The sequence below is a fragment of the Triturus cristatus genome, chromosome 4_2 (assembly GCF_964204655.1).
Source record: "Triturus cristatus chromosome 4_2, aTriCri1.1, whole genome shotgun sequence".
Lineage (NCBI taxonomy): Eukaryota > Metazoa > Chordata > Amphibia > Caudata > Salamandridae > Triturus > Triturus cristatus.
The window spans coordinates 212,220,019-212,242,469 of NC_140586.1; the positions used below are offsets into that span (position 1 = coordinate 212,220,019).

The following is a 22,451-nucleotide window of genomic DNA, read 5'->3' on the forward strand; positions in this document are numbered from 1 at the left end:
CATTTTTCTCATTCCCAACGCCAGACTGAGAATGCGACCTTTGCAGCAAGCTCTAGAGAACCAATGGGATCAGTCCACAGGCCGTTGGGGAGATCAAATCTCTCTCTCCCAGGCGGCGAAATCCTCCCTTGCATGGTGGACTCGTCAGGACAATCTGATGGTGGGAGTCCCTTTTCACCAGCCACTTCCGGTGCAATCGGTGGTGACAGACGCGTCTCTGCAAGGTTGGGGGGAACACATGGGGTGCCTCCAGATACAGGGTCGGTGGTCTACAAGAGAGCAGGGCTACCACATAAATATGCTGGAACTCCAGGCAGTCCACCTTGCTCTAAAGGCGTTCCTCCCTGCAATCAAGGCCGATTCAGTCCTGGTGCAGACCGACAACACCACGACCATGTTCTACTTGAACAAACAGGGCGGTACTCGGTCACGTCCTCTTTCCCTGGAGGCACAGGCGATCTGGCACTGGCTGCTCGCCCGGAACCTCTCGGTAGTGGCAGTGCACCTTCCGGGGGAGTTAAATCTCAAAGCAGACGCACTCAGCAGGCACTTCGAAGATCAGCCAGACTGGGTGCTACACGACGAGGTGGTGGCGGACCTGTTCCATTGTTGGGGTCGTCCAGAAATAGATCTGCTTGCAGACGATGAAAATTCAAAATGCCACGCCTTCGCGTCCAGATTCCACTGTCCAGGGACCAGGGGGAATGCTCTTTTGATGGACTGGTCAGGGACATTTGCCTACGCCTTTCCGCCCCTGCCTCTGATTCCAAAGGTGGTATCCAAGCTGCTCAGATCCAACATGAAGATGATCCTCATAGCTCCGGACTGGCCACGCCAGTGGTGGTACCCGGACCTTCTCCATCGGTCGGTGCAACCTCACAGGCGACTGCCTTGGAGGCCGGACCTGCTGTCCAAGATGGGCGGGAGGATTCTTCATCCCAACCTTCCCTCACTGAACTTAACAGCATGGCTCCTGAGGTCCTGCAATACGGACATTTAGGTCTGCCTCCTGATTGCATGCATATTCTGAAAGAAGCGAAGCTCCACAAGAGCGTCTTATGTGTTTAAGTGGAAGAGGTTTTTCATTTGGTGTAGAGAGAATCATCTTGATCCTACGAAGGGGCAGGAGGATGTCATTCTCCCTTACCTTCTGCACTTAGCACGATCAGGCTTAAAGTATGCATCAATCAGGGTCCATTTGTCTGCCGTTACAGCGTACAGGAGGTCTCCCAGTCAACCCTCTTTTTTCCAGATGCAGGTAGTCAAGGACTTCTTACAGGGGTTGAAGAAAGTTTACCCCCCTGTTCGAAACCCTTCTCCTCCGTGGGAGTTGAACTTAGTATTGTCCAAAGTGATGGGTCCACCTTTTGAGCCAATCCACAGAGCTTCCTTGCAGCATCTGTCTTGGAAGGCCGCTTTTCTGGTTGCCATTACATCGGCACGCAGAGTAAGCGAAATCCAAGCGCTGTGTACCAAAGAGCCTTACACAGTTTTTCACCAGCACAAAGGGGTCTTAAGGGCACATCCATCTTTTCTCCCTAAGGTAGTGTCTGATTTTCATATTAATCAGTCCATTTCTCTTCCATCCTTCTTCCCGAACCCAGCGACCCCGGCTGAGCGGTCGCTTCATTCCTTAGACCTCAAGAGGGTACTTAAATTCTACCTAGAAAGTACCAAAGGCATTAGGAAGACAGATCAACTATTTGTCAACTATGGCGCCATGAGAACAGGCTTCCCAGCAGCTAAGAGATCCATTTCCAGATGGATTGTTTCCTGCATTACCTTAGCTTACCAGCTGGCGAAAAGGCCCTTACCTTTGGCCCCTAAGGCTCATTCTACTAGGGGGAAAGCGGCCACAGTAGCTTTCTGTTAGACCTGGCACCATTGGCGTGGGTCACCCTTCCATTTTTGTCTGTGCCTCAATGTGTTTTTGTGTTGATGTTAGCTGCTCAGGGCACTGTGCCACTGCCATCCAGTGCCACAGTGCAAGTGCTCCCTATGGTAAAATGTATTATGTGAATTGACTTCCACGTTTGGTTTATTTGGTTTACTATCAGTCCCTAGTAGAGTGCACCAGGGGTGCCAAGGGCTCGTATATCCAAATGCTGCTAGTGGGCTTGCAGCACTGGTTGTGCCACCCACCGAAGCAGCGGGGTAAAATGTGTCTAGGGTCTGCCACTGCAGAACCTGCGCGCGGTCTGGTACCGTCGCGCTGACTGAGCAAGTGTCCCCACTTACCAGTCCCTAAACCTTCCCTTAACTACATGTTAGTCACCCCTCTGGTAGGCCTGAGCGCAGGGTGCATTGTAGGTGTAAGGTAGGACATGCCCTGATGTGTGTGGCATGTCTTAATAGTGAATTACAGCCATTTTCGTTTTTCACTATTGAAGGCTACCTGCTCTCCATAGGCCAGAATGGGCTGCTGGGATCGCTACACGCTGTGACCCCAGTGGACTCAGAGAGCATGGTAGAAAGTCATGTTTAGTATGCCTGACCTCAGGATAATAAAATACGTCTTTTAGTAAAGGTTATTTTAATATCCTGGGTTTGCAAATGCTACTTTTAGAAAGTTAGCCTTTGCGTGCCTAACCATCTCAGTCTGCCTCTGCTGTGTGTGTGTGTTCTGCCTAGCAACAGTACAGGAGCAGGGCTGGGGGATTCCAGGAGACAGGTTGGCTGCCAGGTGGTGGGTAGGGAGATTACCCCAGGATGGGTGGGAGGAGTGCACCCTGACTCTTGAATAGACCTGTGCTCTGCCACCACAAAGCCGGCGCCGCCCCCTGTGGAGCGGCTGATGTCTCTGCCCTGCTGCTGAAAGGAACAAGCCGAGTCACCACAACAGAGTGCTCCAAAACTGGACTGAGCCAGGCCCAGGCCCCCTGGCGCTAAAGAACAAAAGAATCCCTGTATAAAAGTAGGAGCCTGGCTCCTAAGAAATCAGATCCAGATTGAACCACGAAGGAACTCTGCCTGACTAGAAGGACCTGGAAGAAGCTGAAGGAGGAGAAACTTTCCCCGCTCTCCTGAGAATTCTCCGCTCGTCTGAGAATTCGAGCCGTGTGCTTTCTCCCGCCGGAGTGCCCTGCGCACCTTCGCATCCCTCCTAGGGCCGTGACACCCAGAAGCCTGGCCGCCTCCACTCGCCGAGAGCCCCGCTCTACCTGAGTCGCTCTGGACCCATCGAGTCTGGCCGTCCCGCTTCCCTGTCACCTGCCTGCTACTGGAGCGCGCTTGGTGCCCTTTCGCCCTCCCGCCGGATTTCTAGTGGGGAAGTGAAATCCAGCCTCGGACGGCCGCCCGTACGTCGTAACGTATCCGGCCGCCCCGCTTCACCTCCCAGCCTGAGTCTGACCGTGCCGCCCTCCGCAGTGACCTCCCGCACAGTCCGTGTCGGAGGCCCTGGGCCGCACCTGTCTACCGAGAGCCGCCCGCTGAATTCTTGATCCGGAAGACCCACGAGGTGCAGAACCTGCATCTCTCCTGAAGTCTCGTCCAAGCACATCGCACATTCCCAGGTACAGTGAACTCTCTATCGGACTCGGGGTCCGCAACGTTCTGATTTCCCCGTATCACTGTACCCTGGGTGCCCTGCGCATCATCGTGACTGGACCGACTCAACCGAGCCCTGTGAAGCGCTCGTAATCGAATAAGTTACCAAAGACAAGTACAGTGCCTAATTATCATCTTGTGGCTTCCATTTCGCAACCGTTATTGATGGTCTTGTACATGCCTGCGTAACAAAGAATCTTTTATATAAAGCATCCGTATTTTTGATACAACTTACGCCTGGTGTCAGTTTGTGGGGGATCATTGTGGTTTACTGTGTGTGATCATAAATGCTTAACTAACTAGCGCCCTGAAGTTTAGCCCTGACTGCTCGCGCCACACTACCTATAGGGTGAGCAGGGGTTGTTCTGAAGGGGTAATTCCCTCGCCCTGAATAGAAGAAGGGACCGCTGCTTGTCGCAAGTACCTACCTGTGCCAACCAGAGGTTCCCCATTCTAACACTTTCTTGCATGACGTTCCAATGGCAGAGATTTACAAGGCGGCCACCTGGAAATCGGTTCATACCTTTACCAGGCACTACTGCCTAGAATCCGATTCTAGAGCGGATGCTCAGGTAGGCCAGGCCTCCTTGAGGAACCTATTTGGGTAGCTTGGTCTATCTAAGCATAATGTTCATTCTCTGTTTCTTTCCTTTGCCCGCAGGGGGATGAGGTGAGGCTCGCTATTCTATTCTAATGCTTATGACTATTGATGAGGATCCCCTGGAAGAGAAGGATTAGTTACTTACCTGTAATCCTAGTTCTCTTCCAGGGGTATCCTCATCAAAGTCATAAGCAACCCTCCCGCCTCCCCGGGCAAAGGTGTGCTATCTTTTTCAGAGGTTATTTCTTTGTGCCATGACTTTTCAGTCTCCGCAAAGAACAACTGACCTAACTGCCACCCCTGAGGCATGATGGGAAGTTGGGGGTCAGGTGTGCCTTAAAGGCACGGTGTCAGTTTATTGCTATGCAGCTATAGTTAGTTACTAACCCGTCCTGGACACCTGCCTAACCCCAGCGACCGTAAAAGCGGTTCCGGCTCGTATCCTCAAAAAATATTTGACTTTGTCAAAATGGACCCTCCTGCGGACTCGGTAATAGTGGCGGCAGCAAGAAAGGGTCATGCTGTATCGGCGTCCTCTTCCGTCCCTCCGGATAAGGAGAGCAGAACCCAGGACTCCTGGGGGCGCAGGGCCTGCTCGTCCGCAGCGGCTTCCCTCAAGGTCTCCAGCGCGGCAGCGCTGTTGGGCAGATACGATAGGGCTCTCTGGGACTCTATGGAGCGGTTCAAGTCCAAGCTCCCAAAGGAGGACCAAAAGGACTTCGAAGAAATAGTCACGGAACGGTCCCTGGTGGCTAATCAGTCGATTAGCACTGCGGCAGATGGTGCGCTGCTCTCAGCCCATTCTTACGCACACGGCGTATGCGCCAGAAGGTCATCCTGGTTGAGGCTGACAGGGCTCAAGCCGGATGCGCAGCAAAGGATTTTAAACCTCCCGTTCTCTGGCTCCTCCCTCTTCGGCACTCACACGGATGAGGAGATGGAGCGCATGAAAACTGAGCTGGACACCCTCAAAGCTGTGGGGTTGGAGAAGAAAAAAGAATTCAAGCGCCGGATTAGACCCACCCAACGCAAGGGGCCTCAACAGAGGGTTCAAACCCCTCAGTGGTCTCAGAGTAAGCCCCAAGGAAAATCGCAGTTTCGAGGCGGAAAGTCCACCAGGGGGAGAGGTGGACACCAGCAACAGTCCGGATTAGTTAGTTAGCTTTTCAGTCTTTTTAGAATGGGTATTTGCAATGCAGCCTGGGAGCTTCCTATGCTTTCAGTGATTTATAAGAATTTCTGCTGTTTTCTGAGCATTAAAACAGTTTCTAAACAAGTTATGTTGTTTCTCGTGTTTATAATGCTATTTTTTTATGTATAGTGGAAATTCCTTACAGCCTGTTTCAGCTCTAGTGTTTATTGGCTGCAGTTGCTTGTTTATACATATAGGTATATATGTATGGAGATATATATATGTGGGGCACATATAATATACTATTTCCGGGATCCCGCGCATGGGCGGGAATATTCTAATGCTTATGACTTTGATGAGGATACCCCTGGAAGAGAACTAGGATTACAGGTAAGTAACTAATCCTTCTTTACTATTATCTCTACGCTCCATCTTTTCCCTGCTGGCGAAAAACAATCTGAGGATGGAGCCGAAGCCCATGCGCAGTACGGACCGAAGGAGGAGTCACCGAACTCGTGACTTCCAAACACTGTCCAAGAAGAAAAACAAACTGCAAATATCCGGGCCCAACACCAGATGGCGATCTATGCACAGTGTATAGATCTGCAGCTCTACATGCCAAGAACAGATGCATAATGGTAAGTAGCATATTCCTTCTACTTGAGAATCAAGTCGTGCTTAATGTAACAAGTTCTTTGATACCTTGAAGTGGCCATGTTGGTTGCACTGTTCAGAATTTAGCACGGCTGAGGTGTCAGTGTGTAATCCTGTACTCGCCAATTGGGCTACCAACCCTTTCAGCAGTAAAAACTGTGTTTTCACGTGTTATCTTTCACATGTAAAGTACATGTCCTTCCTGTGTTATATGTTGCACCCTGCCTTGGGATTTGGTAGGCCTGCCAGAGGTGTGACTAACACCGATGTATAGGGAAAGTAATGGCTTTGCCCTTGCTTTCAATGGAAAAGTAGTGCAAGCAGTGCATAACTGCTCTGACAGACTGCAGTGACGGACTGGTGGACTCGTTTTACTTGGAGGACCTCCAGGGTGGCACAACCAGTGCTGCCAACTTCGAGGGTAGCCCTCTAACTTGCATGCCCTAGGTACCAGGGCACCATATACTAGGGACTTGCAGGTAATTTAACCATCTCTAATTGGGTACAGCCAATTCGACATACAATTTAAGGTCAAGGCACTGAGGTCTGATTAACAGGCCTTGATGCATGAGTCGAAAAACCAGCAGCATTAGTCGAAAGACATAAGGGTGACTATACAAAAACAGGCATTTCCGTACAGATCGTAAGTGTTCTAAACCCAGGGTTAGTTTCAGTGGAGGAGTGCCAACGAAATGAACTGAGTTTACACAGTGGCTCATGGACATTGGAGCGGGACAGAAGTTTGTGATGTACCGACTGTGCCTTACTCTGGACATCATTTCATGCTGTGTGCCTTGCTCTGGTTGCAGGTCTGGTGCTTTTTTCATTTATTGGTTGATGTCCAAGGGCTACCCACTTCTGCTAGTAAAAACCCCAGTGCTGCCCACTTCTCTGCGGGAAGGTCTGGGGTCGCAAATCTCTCCGGACTGCCATTTTTGCTGGTTTTGCTGATCTAGGAATGTTCGTGTTGTTGGGTGGCCTGGTTTGCTTCACGTATTTTGTGTACAGACTAATATCTTTTTTTTGGATTATTTTTATTAGAGTTTTCTGTGAACAATACATAATGCGTAACATCCCATCAATTAACAGTGCTACTTGAGATTCAAAGTACAGTCGTACAGAATTACAAAGACCAATAACTTTTACGTTCACTCTAGCTGTAGTTTCGGTCATGTTCATGCTGTCTCTGTTTCTCCTCTCTTAGTGAATTATCAAGTGCGCAGGAGTACCTACGGCTGCTCAGTACATACACTGACCCAACCAGCAGTGGCAACTCTCCCTCCTTTGCTGGTTACTCGTCACTGAAGTCCTGTGCAGGTGAGTTTCAATCCCTAATGTGTTTCGTGCCACTCAGCTGCCTAGCACCCTTTTGCCAACTACCATGATCCTCACTTGACAGGCTATTTGTCTCTTTTGATTGGGGGGCACTGGGGAGGGAGAGTAGGAGGAACACTGTGGCTGGTGTCTGAAATGTATGCCTTTGGAATACCAACTGTGAGTAGCCCCAGGATCATGCTGGCTCAACCTCTGCCTGGGGCCATCTGGTGTTTTGATTGCACCTATCAGATAACACAGAATCTCCCACACAGTAGCCCAACACCCTGCGCAGCCAATAACTTTAACACAGCACCTTTAGAAAAGGGGTTTATTTTACAAAATGCAAGGAATCTCTCTTTAGAATAAGGCTTGGGGTTTTATTTTACACAATGCTCTCTAACAGAAAGGCTTTCCCAGATTCCCAGATGTCAAATGCACAAGATTCAAATACACAAAGATATATATATATATATATTTTTAAATGCAAGCAATAACCTAAATGCATGAATAATACTGGTTAATAAACAAGCAGCAAATAATATGAGATAAGACTCGAGCAAATATACTGGACGTCCTGCAAGAGATCAGAAAGATATATCAGATGATTACTTTGGATGTGTACTTCAACTCACTCCTACATCACAAAGAAAACACCTCAAATGATCAAAGCCACTGGCCGAACATCACAATGGCAATAACCAAAACTCAATACGTCACCTGGTGCAAACGCCGCATCTCAAACAGGGGAAGTAAACAGTCGTGATTGAGAGCCTCAGCAACCAGGGTCCACTCTGAGGTAGATGCGTCCGCCCCTGCTCAGATTCCAAACTCCCGGTTTCCAAGTCCACAACCCTCAGCTTTAAACACACTAGAAGGCTCGAGAAAGACCTCCCTCTGGGCCAGAGGAATCTTACCAGGACTGGTCAGGTTCCAAGCAAGCATTCCCATGGCAGGAAGGAGTTCTCACGTCCCCTTCTCCAAATCTCACATGTTCCAGCCTCTTATCTTGCCGAAGCTCACCAAGCCTTTCAGAATACATAAACAATCCCTAAATAACCCAAGCAACTTGCAAGCGCTGCTGTGCACGCAGAAAAGCTGAAGCAAGGCAGTCAGTAAAAAGGATGACATGAGGCCATGTCAAAGCCAATAGCAAGAACTTCATAATTCTCATAACCCAAACAACTTGCAAGCACTGCTGTGCACGCAGAAAAGCTGAAGCAAGGCAAAGTCAGGAAAAAGGATGACATGAGGCCATGTCAAAGCCAATAGTAAGCACTTCATAATTCTCATTAATGTACAACACCGAGCACATATGTGCATCACTGCACTTCGAAACCAAAGAGTACATTCCACCCCCTCTCTCTCTCTCTCTCTCTCTCTCTCTCACACTTTCAAATGCACATCCCACACGCTCTGCTCTTGGCAAGGCTGTTCTACTCCGTGACCGCTCCCACTGAAAAGACATCAAGATTACAAGAAAGAAGAGCAAGGCATATGCATGACCGTCGTACATCCAGGCTAGGATGAAATAACACACTAAAGTCAGTTAAAATAATGGTAGTCAAAGGTCACCACTGGGTGTCAAACCACAAGAGGGCCTCTAGCACTACATCTGGTCCGTAAATGATCTTGTACAAGTTAGACTCCTGGCTCTGTCTCGGTCTACTGCTTACTACCTCATCCTGCTTCTAGTATTGCTCTTTGTCTCAACTTTTTCCTCTCCTATTTGTCTATCTTCTCCTTTTTGCGCAGGTTCTGACCCTGTGTGTCGTTGGTGGTCTTCTGTGGTAAAAATGGCAATCGGCTGGTTGCAGGGAGATGACACAACTGTTCGTGCACAGTTTGCCGAGGTGGAGCGACTCCCGAGAACTCTTGAGGCAACTGAGTGAGTGCTTTATGCTTAGAGCCCTTACTAGTCAAATGAGGGGAATGAATAAATGGGGGGGGGAGGGGACAGGTTGTGCTTATCTTTGTGAATCTTAATCTTGCGCTTCTTCAGCTCTTGCTTTCTGTGTGGGTGCCCCTCTCCCTGCTTACTTCTGCCAAGACAGGAGAGCACTGTGGGATTGTCTCATCTGGGTAGCACCTTTCTATCCAGATGCTCACCCATTTCTAACCTTGGGAACCCTAGCTGTTCATGAGCAGGTTGGGACCTCCATCACCCATCTCTCTGCTTGTCCCCCTCTGAGTGCTTTTTGTCTGGGTAAGGCAACTGGCCTCTTTTGAAGACCTGGTGCTCTAGACTCCTGTCCCTCCCTTATCTTCACCAGAATGATGTTAGTGATCATACCCCTTGCCGCTCTGCTGCTACAACAGTTGATGATTATTATGTTTTGCTTGGGTGGTTCATTCCCATATATGATGCACTATATATTGAGTTATTAATGTGCAAATGTATACACTATCAAAATGCTATTGAGCCAAATGCACCGGCATAGTGCACAGGTTCAATATAAGACCAAGTTAAAATGTAATGCCACCAATAGGTTGCTATGTGCTCATTGATTAGTGCAATTTTCATCAATTACAACCTTTACTGTAGTGTATTGTGCAACTGTTAATAAATACAAATTTAAAAAAAACCTTGGGGATCCTCATCACCTCATTCTTGCAAACGATACTCAACCCTTTCAGCCTCCCTGCATTATTGAACACCTTACCATGGTATCTTTTTTTATTCTTATATTTACATCCTACTTTCATTCGTAATGCCTGAACGGATACCTGGCCACATGCTTAGCTTCTGCTATGCTAGTTTTTTTCATCTTGCTTGTAAGGTTGACAGTGTCTTTCAAAGGTTCCTGATGCTGCAAGTCCTGTGATCTCAGATTTACTTGGTCTGCATCCTTTCAGGGATAGAGCTAGTCTAAATAGCACTACTACTGAGGGATTAAAGTCTCCTTCAGCAAGCATAGAAACTCCACTGTCAGAACTAGGAAGTGAAAGAAATAGTCTGTATGGGCACTGGTGAAACACAGGAGGGGGAGGAAGGGATTGGGAGCTGTAAACAGAATTATGATGAGAGAGCTGCATCAAAATTAGTAAGTTAATGTCGGAGGCATTGTGGCTGTAGATAAACATGCGGGGCATAATCCTGCCATCTAGTGTTGGGCCCAGATGTGAGCAAGTTGTTTTTCTTCGAAGAAAACCTTTTGAGTCACAAGGTATTTTGACTTCTCCTCTTGCTGGTAATGCACATGTTCATTGACTCCATTGTTAAGATTGTTTTCATCCTCCCATCCGGTTTGGGCGTGTGTTCCGGTTCGACACTGTCGTGCAAAACTGTTTTCTGTTTCCACGGTTCCTTCCCTCTGTCGGTATTGTTATCGATCGTGTTTCTATTTCCGTTCGGTTAAAAAAACTTCTGAATCTACCAAGTGGCTTCTTTCAACTTTGGGCCTTCTCCCTCGGGGACTTTATTCTATCCAGCGTATATCGCCCTCCATTTCCTCACGGTGATGGAATGGACGCCTTTTCAATACTGTCCTCGCTATCACACAAAATATCTTTGAACTGATCTCCATCAGGTCTGCAATTTGTGACTCTCCAGAGCACGAGGCTGCTTGTGATGCTTGCTGCACCTTTCATTCGAATTAAACTCTACACGACCGTCTGGCTCAACGTCTCCAGATGTCACTGAGGAACGAAGATGACACTTTGCACCTTTTCAGCCCCGAGGACAGATTGGGAACACCACCCACCAGCTACGGCCATGGACGAAGGGACCTTCTCCCCAGACAGCTCTGGCTTTGAGCTGGAAATCAAAGATCTTCAGCCAGTGCAGCCAGCCGTGAGTACAATACCCCTTCCACCCAATCTTGACATCAATCTCACGCTGTACAACTTTTTCCAAAGGGCCGTCCAGCTATTCTGGGGCATGTGAGACAGACTGGAATGTTACCACTGCCTTTGGGCCATGGTCAACACTGACTAACATTTTCGGATGTAACGCCCAGCCCCAGTGCCGAAGAAACTACTGAGACCGAGTACTTCATCACCAACTGTACCTGCCTAGGAGCCAAGCCGACCGTCAGAGCAGGGATCTTCTACGTCAAAGCCAAAAACGTTGTCGTAGCAGAGACCTTCGGCACTGACCAGCAAGTCCAATGATGGATTGGGGACTGTCAAACCGATTCTTCACAAGCTGCAAGAAGAGATCGACGCCTTCCAAAAACATCTTATGATACATCCCACACAGGCCAAATACTCACCCGTCCTCCGGAATCTGCAGCTCAACCATCCAAACGGCAGCTCCATTTCAACAAAGCCTTAGATATGCCACCTCCACCTAAGCAGTGAAAAAAAAGTGGACAAGGCTCCAAGCTATTTGCCTCTTTCTACTTCACCACGACCCCTGCCAACCCCACAACACTCTCACTCCTAACCCACTTCTCTAGGCAACCCTCTGCCATATACACCTTAGGGGTCAACTCATTCATTTTTCAAATATAAGGCATCCCCAAATTACCCTCCTTAGGACCTGGGCCATCTTCCACCCAACTTCCTGGTAGTCGCTACAGCCCATAAAAGGGCCAACTGGTGATGCCTCCCCACCAGATAAAGAGAGTAAATGAATAGATGCTGCAGGTAAGAGGGTAGCTGCACAATCAGCTGATCATTGGTGGAATGCTAAATCCATTGTGCTGCTTTCCAGGTATGATCGTGCCCACTGGAATGAAATTGAGGAACGCCTTCAATATCTCCCAGAGGGGCCCAAGTAAAAGGGTTTCTATATAGTTTCTGAGGGGAAACAAATCACCACCATCCGCTGTGGCCTAGATGCAGCGGACACGTTCGCTAGGGAGTTAACTCTAGTGTCCTGTTACGCAGGCATTCATGGCTCCGTATCTCTGATTTCAAACCAGAGGTTCAGCAAAATTTGCTCATTTTGCCCTTTGATGGGTATCCTCTCTTTGGACAGCAGGTTGACCAATTACTAGAGAAAATAAAGGAGAACACGGAGACTGCTAGGCAGTGGGTGCTCTTCAAACCCCTACCCCTCGGGGGTCCTTTTACCGTGCATTCCTTTTGTAGAGGGGTTCCAAGACCAACTCCCTGGAAACCTCCACCTCATTCCAATGCTCACACACACCACACCTTTCAGAGGCTATTTTCGAAGCTCCTACATAGATACCTCCAAAGGAAGAGGTAAAGGAGGCTCCCCAAAAGAGCTGCCACCACCACCAAACCCTGACTTGCCTCTTCTTCCCCATATCACATAACACTATTTAAGAGTCCTCAATAAGGGTTCTTTCCCACTTGCAGTTTTTCACCTCTGATCAGTGGGTATTTTATATTATCCAACATGGTTACTGTTTAAATTTCACTTCCACACCTCCCACAGTACATGTATCATAAACAACCTGAACTCGTCAAGTCAAAGAACCTAACCTAAGGGAGAGGTAGGTGTCAGAAATCTATTGGATTCTGAAGTTCACCAAATTCGAGAGAAAGGAAAAAATTATCTCTTTCTTGAGTCCCCTCACTCACCAGGGTTTCCCCACGGTGACATGCTTCATCATTGGGGTCCTCCCAGCCCTCTCCTGCTGTTACAACAAGGCGACTTCATGGCTGGCCTCGACCTCCAGGGTGCCTATTTCCACATTCCAGTCCATCCGACACATCGCCGGTACCTCATATTTGTGCTCAGTGGACAGCATTATCAATTTAAAGTCCTCCCCTTCAGAGTCATAAGCGCACCCAGGGTTTTTACCAAATACCTTGCGGTGGTGGCCGCTCATCTACGCAGGCAAGGCATAAGCATCTTCTCTTATCTGGACAACTCGCTCATCAAGAGTGCCACTTGTCAGAGATGTAACAAACATGGTCAGGTCACCATTAACCTACTTTACAAACTAGGCTTTACTATCAACGCCTCAAAGTCTCACCTCCAACTGCTCCAGATTCAACCTTATCTGGTTGTACTTCTCAACTCCGAGGTAGCATGGCCTACCCAAATTCCACCACGATAGTCTTTCTAGACACTTGTCCCTCTCTTCCAACTAGGCCAACAGGTCACGGTTAGGACAGGCATGCATCTCCTCAGCATGATGGCCTCCTGTATCACCTGAGTACCTCATGCCAGATTACACATGCGTCCAAAGCAAGAGTGCTTAGCCCACCAGGGACATTGGGACGATCTACTGTTGGTGGGCCTTTAAGCTTATCTCTCTCTGCAATGTTGTTACACCAACAACCTGTTACAGGGACGGCCTTTTCTCTATCCAGTTCTGCAGAGGACCATCACAACAGACGCTTCCGTACGGTGGGAGGGCAGCTCACCATTCAACGCCAGTTGACACCCAGTCACAAGGATCTCCACATAAATTATATGGAACTACTATCTCTTCACCTTATGTGTAAAGCCTTCTTTCCCCACCTCACTGGCAAGGTCCTCCTCAAGACGGACAACATGACAGCCATGTATTACTTTTAGAAGCATGATTCTTCTGTTAGCGGAATACTTACTGGGAGTGGACATCGACTTTGCCGACTTTCTCAGCAGGATGCGGCAACAAGTCCTCGAGTGGGAACTCCACTGTCAAGTCCTTCAGACATACTTCTAGTGCTGGGGACTACCAGACATAGACCTCCTCGCCACAGCAGGAAACGCCAAATGCCCAAACGCCTCCATTTTCTCACATGCACTGTCCAGGGGCAATGCACTATGGATTAGTTGGTCAAGGATATTTTCCTACACTTTTCCTCCTCTTCCACTGCTTCAGTTTGTAGTTCAGACGCTTAGGCAGACCTTTTATTCCCTTGTCCTGGTAGCTCCCACATAGGCACACAAACCATGCTTCACCATCCTCATAGAACACTCAGTAGTTCCGCGCAAGAAACTCCCCAGCAGGTCATACCTTCTCAGGCAGAACCATGGAGAAATCAGACACCCGGATTCCAAGTCTCTCAACCTTGCGATCTTTCTCCTGAAATCGTAAAGTTTGGATACTTTAATCTTCCACCTGAATGCATGGACATTCTTAATGAGGTGTGCAGGCCTACTACCCATGTCTTTTAGGCGGCTAAGTGGAAGAGATTTGTTTACTATTGTCGGTCCAAACATATTGACTTACTAGCAGTCAAAGTAGAAGACCTTGTCTGCTACCTGCTTCATCTGCAAACTTGTGGTTTAGGTTTCACATCTACAAGGTTACATCTAGCAGACGTAGCCGCTTACCTTCAAAATAGGCCACACATTTCCCTCTTTAAAGTTCCAGTGATTAAAGCTTTAATGGAAAGTCTTAAAATAGTTATTCCTCCGCGGGTCCCACCAGCCCCAACATGGAATTTTAACATTGCCATAACAAGACTAATGGGCCCTCCATTTGAACCCCTCCACTCCTGCCCCTTCCAGTTTCTCTCTTGGTAGGCTTATTTTCTGGTTGCCTTCCTTCACTTAGATGTGTCAGCGAGCTCCATGCGCTAACATTTCTTCTAAATGCACAAAGATAGGGTTGTACTTCACATGAATCCCAAGTTTCTCCCAAAGGTGGTCTTGCAATTCCACCTCAATCAATCCATTAAGATTTCTGTTTCCAGTGGGAAAACACTTTAACAGTGGAGTCGATGAACAGGCGCATTACCAGCAAGGGGAGACAATACCTCGTGACTTGAAAGACTTTGTTTGAAAAAAGTAACTTGCACACATCCGGGCCCAACACTAAATGGCAGGATTATGCACAGCATGTGAATCTGCAGCACTACATGCCACGAACAGATGCTTACAGTGTAAGTAACATTTTCCTTATTGATTCTGAGCAACAGACATAAAGGTGTGGAGGAACGCTACCTGACCAGTACAATAGGTATGTGTCCATCTAATGAGGCTAGTCCCTTGCCCATCCAAGTCACGTACTTTCGATGATTTGCATTGTCGTTAGGATGTTCTCATTGGTGGAATAACTGATCTCTGATGTAAAGGCCTATTTTTGTGGATTGCACACTGGTCTCAGATCTAAGTTGAACGAGTAGCAGAGAGGAATATGTCCTTTCCATGGTCTGTAATAACCTTTCCTTGAGAAGTCTGCTCGAGGACAACACGCCTACTATCTTTTTGTGTACTACTTCTGATGGATACTTGTACCTGCAGATTCCTCACCTTGTGAATATTCCAAGGTGCCAAGACTGCATCTGGATAATTCAAAGCAGTGCTCTGGTGAGCTAGCAGGTGGCACTGTGCCACTCTGAATCAATGCCAGTCAGCTTCAGAAGTGACGAACGGAGCTGAATCAGCGCTCACCATGCATACGGATCTCAGTTCCTAACTTTCTGCACCTTTAGACGTGGATCGGGAGCTCAGTTGTGCTCCTTTTTTTTATTTTTCTGTGTGTTAGGAATGTTAACCCCTAAAACCTACAGAGTTGAAGCCTTGTAGGGACTGTCACAAACTGATGTCTATGAAAGATCCCCATGAGGTGTGCCTTTAGTGCTTGGGTTTATCACACGACTTCAAGACCTGCAATGACTGTGCCCAGATAAACCAGACAGCCATCCAAGATTGGGAGGCTAGGTGCTATGTGGCGAAGCATCGAAGAGCTATGTGCAGGTCCCCCTTCAAGTCAAAGTCAAGAGCACGGACCTGCTCCCAGTCCTGGTTTTGCTTCCAAAGTAATTTCAGAGGCCTGTCTTCATTGCGGTTGAAGTCTTTGGGTAAGTCAAAGAAGAAACACAGGAAGTCCAAGCGGAACTCTGCCCCTTCCCTCCACTCTTCGGAGAAGGCACAAGGGTGCCACTGTGCTTCTCAGTTTAACTTCTGTTGCACCAATGATAAGCCTTTCGTGAGGCGATACTTCAATCTTTGGCACACTTCTTTGTTCCCTTTGGTGTGCCTATGGTCCGCAAGGATCAGCAGGGTCCTCCAGTCAGATTACATCTGGCGGGTTCATCCTCTGTGCTGTCTAGACCCCTTGAACTCACCTTGGGTTCAGTACTGGTGTCCGGCTCGGTGCCAAAACCCAGGCAATCCCCTTGTTCACCAGTGCCGGCACAGCACAGATGCCAGTGGTGCCAGAGAAGGCCCTCCAAACATTGTTCTCCCCAACTTTGATATAACTTCAGCTCGACCGAGGCTGCATCGATTTGATATGCCAGGCCCTACATTGAAGTTTGACCCATCGGATTCAGATACAATCCCACTACTGCGCTGCCTGGTTGCCTGGGACTCTAAGCTGCACTCCGGTAAACCCCAAAACAATTTTGTCCTTTTAGGGGAAATGCCAGGGGCCTGGCGTATCGACAGCAGTCCTATTGAGATCAAGCCCCCGAGTCTGTCAGACAACAGCCTGGTGATCAGTGACAGCGTTCCTCCCAACCTTTTGCCTCTCAGGCAACAACTGCAAAACCTCTATATTGCGCAGACTTTTATGGCCAAAGGGGCTCTAGGGAGGGTACCGACCTTGCAAGTGGGAATTGGGTGTTATTCCCGTTACTTCCTTGTGACGAAAAAGGACAGAGGCCTTTGCCTAAGCGTAGATCTTCACCCTCTCAATGCCTTCCTATGCAAAGAAAAATTCAAGATTGTCATCCTGGCCCAGGTTCTGTTTGCCCTGGGTTCTGGAGACTGGATGGTGGTGTTGTAACTGCAGGACATGTATCTCTGCCATGCTCCCTTTCAGCCTCACCAAGGTCCCTCGGGTTTTCACAAAAGTGATGGCAGTGATTACTGCCCATCTCAGCAGGTCGAGGGTACCAGTATTCCTCTAACTTGGCGACTGACTGTTGAAAGGGGCTCACCACAATAGGTTGTGGACCACCTCCAGACACCAGCGAACCTCATGACATCATTGGAGTTCTCAGTCAACCTGCCAAATTCACACCCGACTACTTAACAGAAGCCCCCCTTCCTCAAAGCCATCCTGGATACGGTGCGCTTTCCAGCCTCTCCTCCTGATCAACAAAGCCAGGACATTTGGATTATGAACCCATGATTTCAACCTCTGTCCTCGATCTAAGTGAAGATGGTTTCTTGGCCTACTATCCTCCTGCATCCTGACCATCCCAAATGACATGTGCAAGCTGTGCAGTGAGACCTGAAGTCTCAGTGGGCCCAGCACAAGGGAAACCTATAATTTTCCATGCAGGTGTCAGAGGAGACCCCAAAAGAACTGTGATGGCGGCTGTTTGAATGCAGTTGGACCAGCTTCGGACACCTCTCTGTACATCACCCAGAGCAGGCAGTGGTGACAGATCTGTCACTACTGGGTTGTGGAGGTCATCTGGGAGAGGTGGACATCAGAAGATTGTGGTCTACCACGTAGACCTGCCTCCACATCAATTTTCTGGAGTTGCTGGCAATTGGAGGCTGGTATAGGTTCTCACGGACAACACCACCAAGAGATACTGCAACAAGCAGGGAGGAATGGGGCCCAGAGTACTATGCTATGAGGCTCTACGCCTCTGGATCTATCTGGATCATCAGGGGATTTCCCTTGTGGTGCACCACCTGGCACGATCTCGAATTGCCTAGTGTATCATAGATGACGATTATATCCATAGGTGGTACAGGACATCTTCCAATATCTGGGAGAACCCTGGCTAGATCTTTTTGCCACTGCAGAGAATGTGCAATGTCAGCACGTTTGTGCACTGGAGTTCCCCATAAAGTTCTCTCTTGGGGGAGCACATTCCACATAGACTGAGCACTGGACTCCTTTATGCCTTTACATCACCACTTTCCTGCCCACATTTCTGAAGATCAGGAACAACCAGGCCTAAGTCATCCTAGTGCCACTGTATTGGGCCAGAAAAATATGATAAACAAAACTTCTGGAGTGCAATGTCTTGCACCAAAGCCTTTACACCCTGCACCTCTCTGCGTGGAGATTGAGTGCTGGCAATGTAGTTCTTTTGATTTCCCTTTATTGTCGTTTATTCCATCCTGGTGGCCAGGGACTCGTCCATCAAATCTGTTAATGAAAGGCTCTGGGACAAGTTTGTGGTGTGATTTGGTACTTGGCAGTTAGACCCGTTGCAGGCACAATTGTTTTGTGTTGTTTGCTTTGTTTTTGGCCCAAAACGGCCTTGCTCTGGGTAAAAGTTAAAGGTTATCTGTCTGCTCTTTCACCCTTTTTATATTTACCAGACCAACTGTTTTTGTTGAAGTCACTGGTTGTGAATTAATTCTTACGTACGTTCTTGCCCAAGTTACTCTAACTTCAGGAAACATCATAAAGCCCATCTATTTTAGCAACACCCGCATGGAGTTCTGTCTTTGATCCGCAAGCAGCGTCGAGATACCCTAGGGTGATTTGCGCTCTATATCAAGTTGATTTAACATAACATACCAAAGGTGATGATGCCTTTTCGCATCGTACAAGCAGTCACTCTGCTTACATTTGTGATACTCCATCTTCTGGACCCCAAGAGAGTGCTCAATTTTTACATTGATCACAACTAAGACCACCAGATGGACAATCGGCTCTTTGTGGGATTCTCTGGGGCAAGGAAGGCCAATGTGCAGGAGAAATGGACGACCTCTTGATGGATTGTCCTCCGCATTAAGATCTGCTACACACTGGATAAGAAGCAGCCTTGAGGGGCTTGGAAACTCATTCCACGCTGAAACAGCTACCATTGTATTGGCACGTAACGTGCTTGTCCTGTATGTTTGTCAGGCAGCTATGTCAGAATCGGTGCACACGTTCACAAAGCACTATTGCATTGACAGTCAGATCCATGGAGATGGGCATTTTGACCTCTCCTTCCAGCATGAAGTTTTAGTTTGAACCATTCTACAGACCCTCTGCTTGGAAAGGTACGGCTTTGGTATCTACTCACAAGGTGAGAAATCTGTGGTTAGAAGTATTTATCAGGAGAACAGGTTACTTACCGCAGTAACTATCTTTCTGATGGGTACTCTGTCTAACCGTACATTCCTCACTGCTGTCCCACCTCCCTTTTCTGTGTATGTCTGTTGCATCTAAATAGATTCGAATTTATGAATCTGCACATCGGGTTTTTAGTTTGTCAGTAGGCTTTGCGTCTCAGGGTGTGGACAGATTAATGAAATTGCCATCAGCACACATGGGTGGTGCTTTCATGCGGCTCATTTGCCACATACGGAGGAGAATTGAGTTGACCCGGAGTCGTATGGTGCCACCTGAAGAGGTGTAGGAGCACTGCTTTGAATTTTCCAGAGCCTGTCTGACCCCTGAGGATATTTACAAGAAGAGGAATCCTCTGTAGTTACATAGAGTATCTACCAGATAGATTGTTACCAAATGTAAGTAACTTGTACGTCAGGGCTGTGGCGTCAGCAAACAATTAGCCTCTTCTGTGCCTTTAACACCGGGAAGGGCACTTTATGCTGCTTTCATGAAGTGCTTTACTCATTGAAGTCCATAGAAAGTATGCCTTCATGGTGCTCACACTTGTGCTCCAGACATCCTGAAGAAATTGCAGCGTCACTTCTGAGTTGTATTATTGTAACTGGATCCCTGCAATGAGATTCCTATTAAAAGACCATGATCGAGACAAATGGACAGTCAAGGCGAATGGTAATGTGCAAAGAATAGTGATCTTGTTTCTAGTGGAATGTGCAATGTAACTGTTCCAGTCTTGTGCCAATTTGATTTCAGGCGATGGTCTGACCACAGAATGCATACAGCTTTCAGAGACCACAAGGCAAAGGTGCAGAGACAAGAAGTGAGAGCTCACCCACATGATGGAGGCTATCTTCTTTCACAATGGAGCGACATCCCAAATTGTTGGGAGGTTTAATTGTTGAAAGGGGGTGGGGGTGTAGTTCTGTCTCTTTGCTGAAGTATCATTTGAACACCTTTTTACCAAACATTTGGGCTGGGCTGCTCCTATTGGAGCAGGACCATGGCTGATTTGCATATGGCTGGGTCGAATCTGGGGTGGTATAGTGAGCGCAAATATGGGTTGGAATGGCACCCTGTGCTGTTAAACTATTTTTTAGCATTCCTCCCATCACCTTTTGTGTGTTCGAGTTGTCAGAAGGTCTCAAGTTTGCGGTCTGTTCCCATATGTGTTCAGTCTTCCCCTTTCTGCTCTGGCAACTGGTCCATTCCCTATCCCATGTGTGGAAGAATATCCCAGGATTGTAAACAAAAGGGACAAGATAGTGTGGGGAGTGGCACCTGAGAACCTTTGAGTATACCTCCCTGTAAGTCTGATGCTTTTACCTCCTTCCAGGAACCCGTTGCTGAAGGCAGTCTTTCATTTGTGCCGGGCCATGCAAGCGGCTGTGTGCAGTAAAGTGGAAGGACAACAGGGCGCTCTGGGACAGTGCGAGAAAGCCAGTGGCCTTCTGTGGAATAGCGTGAATATGGACCGGGGGCTCACCAGCTCCAACCTGAACAAGGTAACTGCCCTTGAGGCATCAGGGTGCGCAGAGTTATCAGATGGCAGTAGGGTAGGTTTGAACAACTGGAATTGCATTCAGAGTGTGTAGGTCCATAGAAGATTGCAGGGTAGGGTGTCATAGTGGAAAGAGCCATTAAATTATGGTGGTATGGTTGTGGTTCATGCAAACTGCAGGAGAAGGAGTGAGCAGCATAGAAAAAAGGGCATTGGCGTGGAACGATGCTAACCAAGAAAGTGAAGCATGTGAATGTGCAGTGAAGAGTGTGGGAGAATACAAGAAGGGTTACAAAAGGGAAGAAATGGGGTGGTGATCTTGGAATAGATCATATATGTGTGAATGGTGCAGGGATATTGCCATAGGGGAGATTGTGGTTCACAGAGTCGCAGGAGAGTAAACACCAGTTTACATTGAGAACAGGGGATAGCTGCATAACCGTATGACAGATTGCACAATGGTGTTGCTTACCCGACATTGCTGATCCAACAGTCATGCATGTAAAGTCAAATGCTCCTGATGGCCGATGCACATGTGCTGCTTTAATGACTGCTCCGCCCGCAGGGCCTTTTGGGAGCTCTCTGGCGTGCATTGTAGTTGCATTGCATGTCACCTTGATCTGTGCAATGTGTCCCCAGTGCAGTACAGAGGCCTCCCTTTCTCAGCGTCAGTTCACCAAACTCATGGATTAGACAGGGGAGTCATGACCTGTGCCCCCTAGAGAACACAGAGCATTGATCCTCTTGCACCTCCACGATCAATTTACCCTGCATGCTATTGGGATACAGTAAATGAAGCAGAGTTAAAAAAATTTAAGTAGTCTGTGCTCATGTATTTACTTAGTTATAGCGGATAGCATCCAAAGAAACCACAGCTCTGACAAGGCCTCTAAACTGAGTCCTGGGCCTAGTAAGTTGGCTATTCTGCATCATAGGTTTCCTCCAGTTTACAATCTAAGTTTCTCCCACACATTGAGCTGTTTCCGAATCTGAATCGGAGAGAGCACGCATGGTGAACAGTAAGTAGCATGCATTTATACAGCTTAGAGCCCTTTTTTGATTCACAACCTTAAAATCTTCCCTTGCCTGTGGAAGGGTTTGAGTCGTCCTCGCGTTGAAGGGTCTGCCGGGGCTTTCGCATCCGAGAAGAACGATCTGACTGTAGCACAGTTGTGCTATTTCAGCAATCTCTGGAGGACAGTGCTGGAAATAATCCATATATCCTTAAGCTGGAGTGGCCTTTTACAATCTACAATTTCTTTATGCTTCGACATGGTTATCCTGATGTTTAATGAAAATGGACTTACAACTATGGCAACTAACATTTGTGTTTTTGCTCATGGTCTGGTCTAATAGTTTTGTCTTTTTTTATGTGAAATCAAGTTCCTCTGGTGGGGATGCTCTGGAGCAAGACAACTTTGGAGTGCACGGGGAGAGGCCTAACAAGCAATGTTCATGGTTCTTGTTGCCTGTTGAGCATTGTATCCAGTTCTGAAGGCCATAAATATTGTATTGCTCAGTGCTAATTGCCACATCTGGAGTATCATCATCATATGTTGGCAGGTACATTTGGAGTTTTGTCTCAACCTGGGGCCACATTTGTAGTATAGTCCTGTTATTTAGGCCCTGTCTTGAGAGCACCATTTGAACTGCTGGAGATCATGATGGGAGACTGAGTGAGCAGGATGCGGGGGGAATAGGGAACCTGGGTCTCTAGTAACCATGGTTTGTACATTTCACATAAAAGCACTGGATTCAAAGAATGTCCTTATTGCAGTAGTAGTTGGAGCAAAAACGGAAAGTTTAAAAGCATTGGTACTGATGGGAGAAGGATAGTTCTGAGGTTTGAAATATACATCTAGAGATCATATAGGC

General features: G+C 47.8%; 1 protein-coding gene across 1 annotated transcript in view; it reads left to right on the forward strand.

Moving 5' to 3' along the window:
- SREBF2 (sterol regulatory element binding transcription factor 2) overlaps window positions 1-22,451 on the forward strand; it is a 236,024-nt gene that overhangs the window by 157,108 nt on the left and 56,465 nt on the right. The window contains exons 14-16 of the mRNA XM_085601233.1: window positions 7,141-7,253; window positions 9,006-9,138; window positions 20,412-20,580. Coding sequence (XP_085457359.1) covers window positions 7,141-7,253; window positions 9,006-9,138; window positions 20,412-20,580 — 415 coding nt within the window. The remainder of the gene's footprint in view (window positions 1-7,140; window positions 7,254-9,005; window positions 9,139-20,411; window positions 20,581-22,451) is intronic.